Genomic DNA, 16,148 nt, shown 5'->3' with positions numbered 1-16,148 from the left:
TAGATAATACAGTCTAATGCTCTAATAGATTCCAAGAATCTGAAATAATAACTAAAGAGCATAAATATTCTCAGGGCTAAGGATTTTTATTGCCAGACTGATTTCAGTAAGGTAGAGCCAACCAGCACTCCCTATGCAGTTCACAAGAGCACTCACCCCACTGCACTCTTGCCACTATTGATGAGCTTTCAGTTTGAGAGGTAGATGTGATGTCTTGTGGGTGATTTGATCTGTCCTTAATTTTTTACATTTTCAGGGAGGTTGAACATTTTAAAAATATAATTATTCATAAATTAGATTTCCATAATCTAAGCAATTTGATCTTTTTTTTGCCCATTTGCTTATTATAGTGTTTTTCTCTCTCACACACACATACAGAAATTTGTGAAGGATATTAAGTACATTATACCTTTGTTTATAATGCCTGTTGAGAATCAGTACCCAGTCTTTTGTTTGCCTTTTAATTTTTTTTATGGAATGTGATCTTTTTTCATAAAAATTTAGCATTAAAAAATCAACTATGGCCGAAGAGTTGATAAATATTCATTTATAATGCATTCATATTTATACATTTTTAAATAAATTCTTACATGTAATGTTGTTTCCTATGACATTTGCATGTTATATCATGAGGTACACCGTAGTCTTTCACTGAAACTAAAGTTTTCATTAAATAATTAACTTCCTCTCCCAGCATCATTTAATTAGTAAGCCTTAAATTCACTACCCACTGGTGACACTACCTTTATTATTAGTTTCATATACGAACATGCAAACACACACCCACACTAGGATCTGCCCTTGATTATACCGTTAGGTTCCATTTATTTTTTCATTCCAGTGGAAGTATCACACTTGAATTATTGCAGTTTGCAAAAAATGTTAATACCTTGCAAAGCACCTTTCCCTCAACTCTCTTCAAAATACCTTTAGTCTTTCCTACATGTTTATCCTCCTAGCCGCATTTTAAAATAATTTTGCCAGGTTTAAAAGAAAAAAACCTTTCACTGAAACTATGATTGCAGTTAAAGCTATAAGCTTCTCAGGAATGTCTTGTATTTTTATGTTTTCACTTCTTTTTTAATTTAATATTTTGTCATATTCATATAAATGTTACATATTAATTTGGGGATTATTAATTAGTTTTTATTATTTTAAACTGTTATTGCAAATGTATTCTTTTGGGGGGGTTCTCAAATTTATCTTTATTACGTATCAGTATTGGTATAGGTTTTCATGTTTGTTTTGTTTTGTTGGGATAGCTCCCACACAATATTACAGTAGTAATAGGTATACAGTATAGTGATTCAACAACTCCATACATTATGCTGTGCTCACCACAGTGCAGCTACCATCTGTCACTGCACAACACTATTACAATACCCTTGACTATATTCCCAGTGCTGCACCTTTTATTTCCATGACTTATCCATTCCATAATTGGAAGCTTGTAACTCTCGCTCTCCTTTACCCACTTTGCCCATCCCTTTACCCCTCTTCTTTCTGGCAATCATCGATTTGTTCTCTGCATTTATGAATCTGATTTTGCTTTTTATTTGTTTATTCATTTGTTTCGGTTTTTAGATTTCAGTTATGAGTGAAAATATGATATTTGTCTTTCTCTGTCTGACTTCACTCAGCATTATACCCTCTAGGTTCATTCATGTTGTTGCAAATGACATGATCTTATCTTTTTATGGCTGAATAATATTCCACTGTACATGCATACCACAATTTCTTTACCTTTTCAACTGTAGATGAGTACTTGGGTTGCTTCCTTATCTTGGCAATTATAAATAATGCTGCTATGAACAAGGGTACATGTATTGGTGGGAATGCAAGCTGGTGCTGCCACCTTGGAAAACAGTATGGAGGTTCCTCAAAAAGCTGAAAATAGAACTATCCTTTGATCCAGGAATTGCACTGGTAGGTATTTACCCCAAAGATACAAGTGCAGTGATCTGAAGGGGCACCTGCACCCCAATATTTATAACAGCAATGACCATTATAACCAAACTGTGGGAAGCCCAGATGTCAATTGACAGATGAATGGATAAAGGTGTGATATATGTACACATGGAATATTACTCAGCTATCAAAAAATGAAATCTTGACATTTGCGACTATGTGCAGATGGAACCAGAGTATTATGCAAACAAAATAAGTCAGTCAGAGAAAGACAATTATCATATGATCTCACTCACATGTGGAATTTAAGAAAGAAACCAGAGGATCATAGTGGAAGAGAGAACAAAATAAAACAAGATGAAATCAGAGAAGGAATAAATCCATAAGAAACTAAATTATAGGAAACAAACTGAGGGTCACTGGAGGGGAGGGGGGAGGGGGCAGGACATAAAGGAGGGCACGTGATGTAATGAGCACTGGGTGTTATATAAGACTGATGAATCACTGACCTCTACCTCTGAAACTAGTAATATGTTAATTGAATTTAAGTTTTAAAAATGAATTAGTGTTTTTGTTTCCTTCAGATAAATGCCCAGTAATGGAATTATTGAATCATATGATATTTCTATTTTTAATTTTCTGAGGAATCTCCATACTGTTTCCCCAAATATGGTCTTTTTCATTCCATTTTCAAGCTCATTATTGCTGGATGTTCAGGAAAATTAAACTGTATTATCTTAAATGGGACATTTTGTGCTCTAATAATAATTATAATAATATTTTTGTTAATTCTTGAGTTCTCCAGGTATATGATCCTGATGTATGAAAAACAATAGATAACATATCATTACCTCAGGTCAAATTATTTTCCTGAATTGTATATTTTTGCCACAGCCTTTAAAGTTCCATTTTGTGAATAGTTTGACCTCTCCTTTGTCCATTTATTTATGACCTTAGTGTTTTTTTCAGTGAATTGGATGGTTCCCTATCTATGTCTCTCCCTCAAATATAAACACACACACACACACATTTGTGAAGGATATCAAGTAGCTTATGAACATAGTGCTTTGACTATATATATCCTTAGTGAAAAATAGTCTAAGGATTAAAAAAATCTACAAAAAAATCCCCCCCTTTTACTGAGGAGTTTTATGGATATTGTATATTGATGACATAATTCTAAGACTATAGCATGCTTTATATAACAGAAAGCAGACAAGCAAATATATTAATACTATTGGCACCAAGATTTTCCAAGCAAAAGAAAGATGAGGCAAACATAAAACTGTAAAAAGTTAATATGAACTCTGATATATTAAATTTGAATTGAATATATCAACATTGTCAAAAATAACTCATGACTAAAAAAAAAATAACTCTTAGTTCAAGTAAAGGCCAAGAAGGCACGATATTCCAATAAAAATTAATACATTCTCATACTTATTTCTAAATGGTTGCCAAATATCATTACTTGCTAAAAGGAACCTTGTACCCTTGAAGAAATGGCTCATTTCAAGGGCAAGAAAAATATAAGATAAGCCTAGGCCATCTAGTTTTTCCACAAGCAAAAAGGTGTTCAGAGATAGATGGGTCATGTCAAAAGGACACGAGAACCAAGTTGAAGGGGCTCCTATTGGCCAAATTTTAGTATCAAAAGAAGGGATAACTGCAAATAATTGTAATAGTTTGGAAAAAAAATTTTTAATGCTTGAGTTCTTGCTGAGACTCAAATTTGGAGAGCTAGAAGAGAGAGAGACCAAGAAACAGAAGCCAGCCAGTAAACATAGAGGGAAGGCTAGACATGGAACACTACCATGCAAGTCCCAGTGTGATAACTAAATAAAAAAAATTATCAACAGATTTTAAAACCATTGAGTAAAAGATTGTTGGAAAAGGATATTCACATAGTACTAAATTATCACCCACAGATTAGTAACTAGTTCTAAATGGAAAATATGCCTTTACGTTTTGATGTGTGGTGATCACTCAAAAAAAACTAAGTTTGATAATATTTGGAAATAACATAGCAATGATGATCAGTCTTCCATTGTTCCTAATCGATTTCAATTATCTAATTTTCTTTGCCTCATGATTGGGACAAAGTCCTGGCATGTGTAATATAGAAAAGCAGCCCTAAAAGATCCAAATGACAAGTATCCAACATTCTTGTAAACTTTTTAACCTCTTTCACACCCTTTTACTCACTGCTCATTTTATTTCTACTTTTTTGTATTATGTTGATCAAAATTGGTCTATTTGCATGCTTTTCTTTTTCTAAGCACAGGCATTAGACTTATAAATTCCATGTTTTTTCTGTTTCCCAAGTCCATAACCTCTGTTTCTTTCTTTTTTTTTTTTTATATAACCTCTGTTTCTACTTTTATTATTTTTTATACCAATTTTCTTTAACATGATCTCATTTCTTATGATGTTTTATTTCTTGCAATTTCAGGAAATAAATAATTTATTCATTTTTAACATTTACTTTTAAATAAAGTCAAGTTATGCATTTACTTCTAACCACAGTGTAAACATCTATTTTATTTTTATTGTTCTGCAGTAATTTTTTTTGTATGTTTGATTTCCTCTGTGGTTTATAATTTTGATCTACAAAATAGAGGAGAATTCTCTTAAGTTAGGGCTTATAGACTTTCCTTTTTCCACTTAAATTTTCTTTTTGGTTTCTTCTTTTATTATATACACCATGATTTTTTTTTTTTTTAAGATTTCATTTATTTATTCATGACAGACACACAGAGAGAGAGAGGCAGAGGGAGAAGCAGGCTCGATGCAGGGAGCCCAATGCAGGACTCAATCCCAGAACTCCAGGATCACACCCTGGGCTGAAGGCGGTGCTAAACCGCTGAGCTACTCGGGCTTCCCAACACCATGATATTTTAAAGGTGCTTTTTAAATTATTTGCTTTAGGGAAGTTATTGATTTTTTTATCTTTGATCAAAATCCTTTTTTGATTTCAAAAAAATCTTTTTATGATCTTCTCTAAAGATAACTTTAGGGAACTTATTGATTAATTTTTGTGAAAGTTGTTTGGAATGTTGAAAAGGATATATGATTTGTCCTCCCCTCTCACTTTTGCTTCCTTGCTCTCTATTTTTCTGTGTACTTGTTCTGTCTTCATGATATTTTAAATTATTGAAATCTTTTTTTTTATAAAACTTTCACTTGTGTTTCTAAGACATTTTAAAAATATGTATATTTTGGCTGCTAGTTACTAGATTCATAAAAAGCTCATAGTAACCACATCTTCATTTTGAGTATTAGCTGTGAAAGACTAAAACTCCATAACCTGGCCTCCACATCATGGCCCATCTGCCCTGCCTAGTACCAATCACAATTAGCAACTCTCTTTTCATTAGTATAGTATAGTATAGAATCATTGTATAGTATCAGTCTTTCTTGCTAGTCTATAAACCCCACAAGATTATGGATTGGGACTGTTTTGCTTACTACTATATTCCCATTTACTAGCATAATGCCTGGCCCATAGTAGGCATAGCCTTCTAGTACATAAACATTCACTGCCAAGGAACTCACCCACCCAACTATACTCTGGGAGAAGGAGGTAATTTAAATTGAGTCACTAAGTTTCCAGCAATGGAGAGAAAAAAAACAATTTTTAAGTATATACTTAACTGCTAACAATAGGAGTTGGGGTACTGACTCCCATGCCACCAAAAATCCTCATATAACTTTTAACTCCCCAAAAGCCTAACTACTAACAACATAAACACATATTCTGTATGTTACATGTATTATATATTGTATTCTTACAACAAAGTAAGCTAGAGAAAAGAAAATGTTACTTTAAAAAATCAGAGGAAGAGTAATACATTTACAATATTGTGGTATAAAATATCCTCATATAAGTAGACCCATGCAGTTCAAACCTTGTGTTGTTCAAGGGTCAACTGTAGATATATACAGATATATATGCATGTATTTCCTATTATGACTGCTACTTCTCCTTCCAGAGAATACAGGAAATATGGGTATGATACATATAATTTTTATGACTGAAGTAGAAATTGTGCATCGGCCTTTACTCTGCTTATAAACATATTGACTCTCTTCTTTCAGCTTCTGAATAACTTCTTCAAAGACCCATTCCCAGAAGAATTTTTGGTTCTCTTCAGAAACTGGGTCAATGATCCCAATCCTGCAGTTAGCAAGCTGAGCCTTAAGAAAATTGCCAGTATGGCGCCAGTTATCAATAAGGCACGTGAGTGTGTGATTTGTGAATGCCATCACATCAAAGGCAATCTGAGATTTGATAGTGCTCAAGATCCTTACTGTTAAAACATTGATATTTCTCAGTTTCTCTAAGGCTAAAACAATTACAAATCCTGATGTTTTATCAATAAAAAAACTGGTTGAAGGGCAGCCCAGGTGGCTCAGCGGTTTAGTGCTGCCTTCAGCCCAGGGCGTGATCCTGGAGACTGGGATGGAGTCCCATGTCAGGCCCCCTGCATGGAGCCTGCTTCTTCCTCTGCCTGTGTCTCTGCCTCTCTCTCTCTCTCTCTCCTCTCTGTGTATTCTCATGAATAAATAAATAAAATCTTAAAAAAAAAAAGAAAGAAAACTGGTTGAATGAAAGGTGTGGTAAGTAGATTCAGTAGATTAATCACTGTGTGTTTATATTCTTCCTAGAAAATCATTCATTGCCCCTGGAACGGACCACCATTGCCCTACACAAACTCTGCTTAGAGTCTAAACAACACACATAAGTTAATTTCCCCTCCAACATACACATCTGACACATTAATTCCTATCCCAGAGCACTTGCTCAAGCTTTTTCTTCCACTCAGAGCATGTTCCTCCTCTGCTCAAACATATTCACATTTGTCTCCTTTATCAGCTCAAGTCAAATTCTGCTGAATATTCTGATTTGGCAATCCCATCTTTCTCAGCGCCACACCCACTATGAGCATTTGCTTATACAATACTTTAGATCAATAGTTCTCTGTCTATGATACTTGAACCAGCAGTATTAGCATCTCCCAGAAACTTGCTAGAAATATAAATTGTCAGAACCTACCCCAGGTCTGTGGAATCAGAAATCATGGAGATGGGGCCCACCAACTTGTGTTTTTGAAAGTCCTTCAGGTGATTCTAATATTCAAACTTGAGAACCACTGTCTTACTCTCTTGCCTAGTGAGTGATGTGAATACTTCTTGACTTCCAAGAAGACTGAATCTAAGCATGTTTTATAATTCTCTAATAAATTCTTTTTTTAAAACCTTTGATTTAAAGTCCAATTAATTAGCATACAGTGTAATATTAGTTTCAGGTGAAACTAATTTAGTGATTCAACACTTTCATACATCACACATGCTCATCACTAGTGCCCTCCTTAATCCCCATCACCTATTTCACCTGTCCCAGCATAATTTACATAATGGAGTTATGCTGATTCCAATCATTGTTGAATTAATAAATTTAATAATAAATCCTTGTTTATCTATTAAGCATTGTTTCTGAAAGCTCAAAGCCTATCACTGGGCACCCATTTTGCATTTAGAATGAAATGAGCCATTGTCCGCTTGCTTTAAATAAATCACAGAAGTCAGTGTACATTCTTTTAGTAATAAGAGTTATTTATTGCATTGTCTAGTGTTCTTCCCAATGTCATTAACAACTGAAAGAAGATTCTGTGTCAAGTTTACTTAGGAGAGTAAAAGAGCAACAGTGATCTGGGTTGAGGTCACATACTATCTATTGGTAAAAACAAATTTTCAGCCAGACAGAAGGCCTCTGGCTACTATTTTGGCAAATAGTATTTGTTTATTTCTTTTACTTCTTTTCTTTCCATCCTTTTCTTCTCTTCTTTGGTGTCTCCTTTTCACCTTGCTTTATATTCTGTTGTCTCTGATCTGCAATTGACTGCCATGACCTGGCTCTCAAGTTCACACAAGTCACCAACACCTGGTTTAGAGATTATACTGCTTGTGGTGTGCTGGTGAATGCTTAACACCTAGCTGTCTGGAAATAATACTAATTGCTCTGGTGTATTCTCATCATGGCTGGTTTCAAGCTATCAAAGGGACATCATTAAACATAGAACTGGGGAGAGATTCATGGTAGTGCATTACTATGTACTATTCTTGCGATACAGATATAATACATGTAAATAACCACAAGGGTATATAAGAGTAAAATGGAGCAAAAGAAATAGGAACTGACAAGTTTTGAATATTTATTACTTTGTTTTATTTCTTTCTAGACTTCTAAAACTTATTTTTAATGGTGACTTTTTCATTTTAACTCCAGTGTAGTTAACCTAAAGTGTTATATTAGTTTCAGGCATACCATGTAGTGACTCAACAATTCTATATATTCCTCAAGGCTCCTCAAGATAAGCCAACTCTTAATCCCCTTCACCTGTTTCACCCATCCCCCACCCACCTCCCCTCTGGCAGCCATTGGTTTGTTCTCTATAAGTCAGTCTGTTCTAACAATCAGCTTACAAAATTCTTGACAATTGATTTCTGAGAGAGAAGCCGAGCACAAAACTGCACGCTGCCCAAACTCAGACGTGTGTGTGCCAACTGCTACCTCAAGTTTCCTCATTCCAAAATCCAACTATTTTCCTCTTTTATATATAGGTAGAAAATGTCCGCAGCTTATTAATAGCCATCTTAGATGCCTTCCTTTCAAAAGACAAGACTGTTATAATTTGGGCCTTACTCACCCTTCGAAAACTTTTAGGAAAACTGAACAAGGTTACCTATTCCTCTTTGTCTACTAGAATTGCTTCCAGCTACTATCCTCTGATGGATCATGTGAGTTACTACAATTAGATATGTAAAATTATTAAGTTTTATAGTTAATCTGAAGCCCCAGCTGAAGCAATGATACTACATTTCAGAATAAATCAACAGAGGATAGTTATTTTGTTCAGAGCTACCATTTCTTCTCCAGAGGCAATATTAGTCAAATAAGTACTGTCTATATATTTATACACATATGCACACACACACACACACACATAACTATTCTATGAGAACCTAGAAAAGTTTGTCCATGAGAAAGGAGAATCAAAGAGTAGCCTCTCTCTTTGGGTGAAAGGGGAATTGTAGCTTAGGGGCTAAATTTACCTAACCCTAGATCTGGACTGCCTGGGTTCAAATCCCTATTCTGGCTCCTCTTAGCTGCAAAATCTAAAGCAAGTGATTCAGTTTCTTACTGCTTCAGTCTTCCCACCTATAAAATAGAGTAGCAGTTATATTATATTATGGGCATTAGAGATGACTTGTGTAATGCCCCCAAAGTGTTTGTTATTATCCTATAAAACTCGAATTAAAAGGTCTTTCATCAAAAAGTTGTGGATTTTGAACACATGTTTTATATGGTGAATGTATTCCAGAAATGTTGGCTGATAGTAACATATTTTAATAAGCAAAGACACTTTGGTATGCCATATGGAATATTTATTTATTTTTTTAAAGGATTTTATTCATTTATTCATGAGAGACAGAGAGAGAGAGAGAGAGGCAGAGACACAGGCTGAGGAAGAAGCAGGCTGCATGCAGGGAGCCTGACGAGGGACTTGATGCTGAGACTCCAGGATCACACCCTGGGCTAAAGGTGGCACTAAACTGCTAAGCTACTGGGGCTGCCCAGGAATATTTATTTTTAAAGAATTCTATAGTGAATTGTTTGTGAATCAGAGAATTATTTTATACCAAATTATTTTCCCCAAATTTGTAGGTACTTAATTATTCAGAATTCATTGAAGAGGGGCACAATATTATTAAGCTATAGAAAGAAATAATTTAATGGTAAGAATTATTTTCAAAAGGATGTAATGATAATAGTAATAATAATGGTGGCTGGATTTATTGAGCATTTACTAAGGACTAGTCACTATTCTAAGGAACTTACATGCACTATCTCACATAATTCTCTAAACAAGTCTATTACTATCATCCAGTTTACATACAAAGAAAATGAAGCAAAGAGAAGTGAATATTTGGCCAAGTTCATACAGCTAAGAAGTAGTTAGAATATCCATGTAAAAAATTATTTTCAAAAGGAAATCACTTAGGGGAAAGAAAACATAAACTAAACTCAATAAATAATCAAACCACACCAAATGAAAAGAAACAAAATCAGAGAGAAGAGAAAATTACCAAATATCAATTTACCTTAAGTCATTCCTTGGAGGTAGAGTGTTTGAAAAATATTAGGCTATTAATGAAACTATAATACTGTGTTTTTTTCATATGAAAAGAAAAACAAATGATAGACATGCAGCCTCCAGTCTCTGGCAGCGGCCTCCCTCAGGCGCCACAAAGGACTTTGCCACCCTAGAGCACTAGCACCGCATACACGATGGACTTCAAGCTCTACACTAAAGCTGATGGTGAAACCATTCCAAAAGGCCGCCAGTCCATTTTCCAGGAGTAAGGTATGACGGAGTCAGTATACACCTGGCAAGACCACAGTTATTTAGAGACCTACATAAACAAAAATGGCAGCTTTACTAATTTGAGAATTTACCTACAAGGATTGATACTGTCAGACCTTCAGAGTTATCACCAAGTCTTTTGAAAACACAGAAGAAAGAATGAAAGAATTGAGTCAAGACAGTAGTGGACGGGTGAAGCGGTTCGAGGAGCAGCGATCTAGAGATTCTGGCCCACCACTGATGGTCACCTGGTTGAATAAGACATAGATGAAGTGGTGTATGATGGAGAATCTCCTTATGAAAACATTAGAATCCTACGATTGAAGCAATTTGGAAATCTCCTCATCCTTAGTGGGGATGTTACTCTGGCAGAGAGTGATTTGGGTATACCCAGGCCATCTGGGCAGTGGGAAAAGACTAAAGTGGCAAAGAGGCACTGATTCCCGGGGGGCAGAAATGGGGCATATTAGATGAAATAGTCAAACCAAAACCAAAGATGGTCACTATGGTAGAGATTGCTCAGAAGGATCAATGTAAGAAGTACATGAGTGGGAAAAATTAGAGAGGGAGACAAACCATGGGAGACTCCTAACTGGGAAAGGAACAAAGGGTTGAGGAAGGAGAGGTTGGCAGGGCTTTGGGGTAACTGGGTGATGGGCAATGAGGTGGGCACTTGATGGGATAAGCACTGGGTGTTATACCATATGTTGGGAAATCGAACTTCAATAAAAACAAATGGAAAAAAGAAAACATGTGGTGATGTCTTACACAATCTTAAAGGAGATTGCTCTTAGATTCTAATAGAAAACTGTATTCCAGTATCCAAGAGAAAAACCAAAGAAGGGAGAGACTTTGACTATGTGATTAATGATTTGACAACCGTTCCAATCCCCATATCTTCAGGAGAAGATCCCACAGTTTCTCAGACTGATACTTGACCTCTCAGTGAAAGTACTGAAACAAGATGGGAAATATTTTACAGAGGCTGTCAGTTTGAGGGAAGCCCTGCCACTCTATGAAGAACAGAGCAGGCATCTGTATTGTCCTGTGAAATTCTCTAAGGAGTTCCTATATGTTACTTCAAACTTAGACTTGTGGGTATTTTACACTGTTTGGAAAAAAGCTAAACCTTAAAGACCAGTATTCCTGAATTATGTGTGCTACAAATAGCCTTCCAGACCTTCATATGCTGTACGTGACATCAAAATGAGTCAGGCAATTGATTGTGAATTCCTTCAAATTTTCCTTTTTTTAAAATTATTTATTTGGAGAGAGCTTCCAGGCTGGTGAATAAGCAGGGGTCCTCAAAGAGTGGAGGCTCGGAGCCCCTTCCCACGTACTTTATTTGGCCATCCCTGAGTTACATCCTTTTAGAACAACTGGTGATCCGCCCCACCTTCTCAGCACTCTGCCCTTCTTCAAGTTTGGACTCTCAAGGGGGAGGAAAGGATGCCTGCTGCACGAGGGAAGTCCAAGTCCAAGGTGCCAGTGACATTTGGGGATTTGGCCATCTACTTCTCCCAGGAGGAGTGGGAATGGCTGAGCCCCATTCAGAAGGATCTGTATGAAGATGTCATGTTGGAGAACTACCAGAACCTAGTCTCTCTCGGACTTTCCTTTCGGAGCCCAAATGTGATCACCTTATTGGAGAAAGGGAAAGCACCTTGGGTGGTGGAGCCAGTGAGGAAACGCCGGGGCTTGGACTCAGGGTTTAAATGTGAGACCAAGAAGTTACCTCCAAATCTGGGCATCAAATCTGGGCAAAGTATCTATCAGAAACTTTCATCTATCTATCAGAAACAAGTTTCTGCATCACAAAACATTCCCACAGGAAAGAGAAGCTGCAAGAAAAGTTCAGTCCTGATAAAACCCAAGAAGGTGCATTCAGGGAAGAAATCTTTAAAATGTAGTGACTGTGGGAAAACCTTTGGTCAGAGTTTATCCCTTCAACTTCATCAGAAATCTCATACTGGAAAGAAGCCTTATGAATGCAGCAGTTTTAGAAAAGCTTTCAGGCAGATCTCATCCCTCATTCTTCATCAGAAAATTCACAATGGAAGAAAAAGCTATGAATGTGATAAATGTGGAGAAAGCTTCATTCAAAGAACATCTCTTATTCTACATGGGAAAGTTCATAATGGAAAGGAAACTTTAGACTGTGGGAAGCCTTTGAGTTGGTGCCCACCTCTCACTGTGGGCCAGAAAATTAATTTTGTTGAGAACATCCACCAGTGTGGAAAGTGTGGGAAAGACTTCATTCGGATGTCATCCCTTTTACTACATAAGAAAATTCACAGTGGAAATAAAATACACAAATGCAATAAATGTGGGAGAGGCTTCAATAAGAAATCAGCCCTTGTTATACATAAAAGAATTCATAGTGGAGAGAAAACCCATGAAAGTAAGAAGGCTATAAGTCTGAGTCCACAGCAGAAAATTTATCATTTAGAGAATCCTTATAAATGCAGAGAATGTGGAAAATCCTTTAATAGGATTTCATCCATTATGCTTCATCAGAGATGTCACATGTCAAAGAAACCCTACAAATGTGATAAATGTGAGAAGGTCTTCAGGCGGCTTTCAACTCTAATTCTACATCTAAGAATTCATAATGGAGAGAAACTGTATAGATGCAGTAAATGTGAGAAGGTTTGTAATCGGCATTCATCCCTTATTCTACATCAGAAAGTTCATACAAGGAAAAAGAAATTGTTTGAATGTAAGGAATGTGGGAAGATGTTTTCTGGAACTGCCAACCTTAAAATACATCAGAATATTCATTCTGAAGAGAAACCCTTCAAATGCAATAAATGTAGTAAAGTTTTTGGCCGTCAGTCATTTCTTATTGAACATCAGAGAATTCACACTGGAGAAAAACCCTATCAGTGTGAGGAATGTGGAAAAGCCTTTAGTCATCGAATATCTCTTACTCGACATAAGAGAATTCATACTGAAGACAGACCCTATGAATGTGATCAATGTGGGAAGGCCTTCAGCCAGAGTGCACACCTTGCCCAACATGAAAGAATTCACACTGGAGAAAAACCATATATGTGCAAAACATGTGGGAAGGCCTTTAGTCAACGCACATCCCTTATTCTACATGAAAGAAGTCATACTGGAGAGAAACCATATGAATGTAATGAATGTGGTAAGGCATTTAGCAGTGGCTCGGATCTTATTCGGCATCAGAGAAGTCATTCTTCAGAGAAACCATATGAATGTAGTAAATGTGGGAAGGCATATAGTCGGAGTTCATCCCTGATCCGACATCAGAATACACATTCTGAAGAAAAAGCCTAAGTGTTTTAATATATGAAAGCATAGAGTGAGGCTGTCAAAGTAGCAGAGACCAAGGCATGGAAAATGCATTTGTCTATAAGATAAATTTTGTAAAAATGAGACCACTTGATAATGTGCCTCATTTTGAAAGCCAAAGAGCAAAAGTCATTGGTGACTTTGACCAGATGATTTGTAATCAGTGAAGCAGTGACTTTATCAAAGATCTTAACTTCAAAGTAGTAAGGTCAGACAGTTGGAGCACTCATTTTTAATGAAGACCACTCTTCACTTGATAAGAATTACTGATATTTTATTTCCATTGTAATTTAAAGGTATTTCATTAGTCACATAAAACAAGGTACATCTGCTAAGTCCATATTTGTAGATGGGTCTTTGAGCCTGATTTAAGGTCACATGAAGAAAGAGTTTGAGGTTGTCCCTTAGGCCTGGAACTATCACATATAAGAGATTTCTTGGGCAAACCAGTGTGCTGCTTCCAGCTGACAGAAAATTATGGCTGAGAAAAAAGAGTGAGTCTTGAAGTAAAGGTATCACTCATAAATGTGTGAATCATTACCATATTGTCTCCATATGAAGATATATGATGTTCATTGTGTGTAAAATCTAACAAGCCTGTGGTGGGCTAATGGGAAAAAGGAAACCAGGATATACTGAAGAATGAGAACTTAAAAGCAGGGAAAAATTATTTGTTACTGTTTTGTTTGAAAATAAATGTGTTTATAAATGTGTTTATATTTATATGAATAAACGTTGGTATTTTCATGTAAAAAAATAATAAATAAAATAAAATTATTTATTTGTTTATTTATTTAATTATTTTAATTATTATTTAATTAAATATTTGCACTGAACCCCTAGAATGTGCTTTTCAATACTTTTTTTGTAGGGGGGAGTGTTTTTTGTTTTTGTTTTGGTAGACTTCAAATTTGATTGTTTGGAGGAATTAATATCATTGTTTTGTTCTGGAGGAAAGTTCTTAATATTTACCAAAAAGATGACTTAGATATTAAAATGTGGTGCTTATAAGAAAGAAATGAAAAAACTATGAATATTGCTATCCATATCATTACTTTGATTAAAATTGCAAATGAGGGGATGCCTGGGTGGCTCAGTGGTTGAGCGTCTCCCTTAGACTCAGGTTGTGATCCTGGAGTCCCGGGATGGAATCCCACATCAGGCTCCCTGCATGGAGCCTGCTTCTCTCTCTGCTATGTCTCTGCCTCTGTGTGTGTGTGTCTCTCATGAATAAATAAATAAATAAAATCTTAAATAATAAAATTGCAAATGAGAAAAAATTAAAAAGAAAAGAAAAATAATAACTTGCTCAAGCTTAACTCAATCTTTGAGGGATGAAACTGGGATTTCAGCAGGTGTGGGGCACTTTAAAGCTCTTTCCACTAGTCCAGATAGGCTTTCGATGGTTAGCATATCTTACTGTAGCCCAATGATACAAACAGCTCACAGATGAATGCATCTTGCAGGTGTCATAAGTTTGACTCTCAAATAATATAAGTCCAATATTTTTAAACTGAAAGATTTCTCACAGAAATCTGAATTGTAAATGAAATTCCAGAAGGTTTGAGAATATTGGAGCCCACAAACCTACTTGGCAACAATCTGCAGGAACTGGGTGCCTTCTCTGAGAGAGGTCAGAGCTTTCCTTTGTCTTAGCCTCCCTCATTTCCATGCTTTGTTTAAATGCCAGCTTTGCTCATTTACATCAGCTTTCCAGTGCCTAGGACGTGATTTGATGATGACTGCTTTAGGTTTTCACTTTGATCCACTTTGATATACTTTCTTATGTCCCTTCCCAGGGGACATAAGAAAGTATATTAGCCATTTGTATTTTGTTGGGAATATATCTGATATATTCCTGCGAACAAAAAGGGAAAAAATTTAATGAACCCATGAACATTTCCTAAAAACTAAAGAGTCGTATTATATTTTTAAAAATTAATCTCTAACTTCCAATTTTTCTCTTCTAGCTCTTTATAATCCCATAACTTTCCTATCTAACATAAGCAAGCTCTTAGAAACCTGGTTCTATGCCAGTATATAAAGAGCTCCCATTGGTATTCAATGGCAGTCTGCAAAGACCTCCAGTATTTGAATACACCATATTACCATACTTTAAGTACCTTTATAGAAATTACTTCCAAGATATATGGATTATCCCAGTTTATATTTTTAGAACATTATTAAATACTGCCTTCTTAAATTAAGAAACACTGTTCACGGGGAATTTTTATAACACATTCTGAATTTTGGTAAGCACATCTTTATTTTTTTAATAAAGAGCTGACTGCTTAGACCAAGGTGAATCTTTTATAAAAATAGATGATAATAATAATAATATATATGTATGTACATATATCTACATGGAATATATATATATGTACATGTAAATATATTTAAACATATACACAAAAATGAGATACAGATTTCCCACTGCATAAAGAAAAAAACTCTCATGATATCTTCCAATGAAGCCTTTTTCTGTGTGCATAT

At 35.6% G+C, this 16,148-nt stretch overlaps 1 protein-coding gene and 1 pseudogene across 1 annotated transcript in view; both read left to right on the top strand.

Annotated features, from left to right (window-relative positions):
- The window catches only part of MROH9 (maestro heat like repeat family member 9), a 152,029-nt gene that overhangs the window by 124,224 nt on the left and 11,657 nt on the right, over positions 1–16,148 (top strand). Inside the window, exons 15-16 of the mRNA XM_055324332.1 lie at positions 6,007–6,148; positions 8,537–8,709. Of these exons, the coding sequence (XP_055180307.1) occupies positions 6,007–6,148; positions 8,537–8,709 (315 nt within the window). The remainder of the gene's footprint in view (positions 1–6,006; positions 6,149–8,536; positions 8,710–16,148) is intronic.
- LOC129508851 (spermine synthase-like) lies at positions 10,262–11,471 on the top strand (annotated as a pseudogene).

Source organism: Nyctereutes procyonoides, unplaced genomic scaffold (genome assembly GCF_905146905.1).
Source record: "Nyctereutes procyonoides isolate TBG_1078 unplaced genomic scaffold, NYPRO_anot_genome, whole genome shotgun sequence".
Lineage (NCBI taxonomy): Eukaryota > Metazoa > Chordata > Mammalia > Carnivora > Canidae > Nyctereutes > Nyctereutes procyonoides.
The sequence above is the reverse complement of the archived record's forward strand: the minus strand, read 5'-3'. Positions and strand labels throughout refer to the sequence as shown.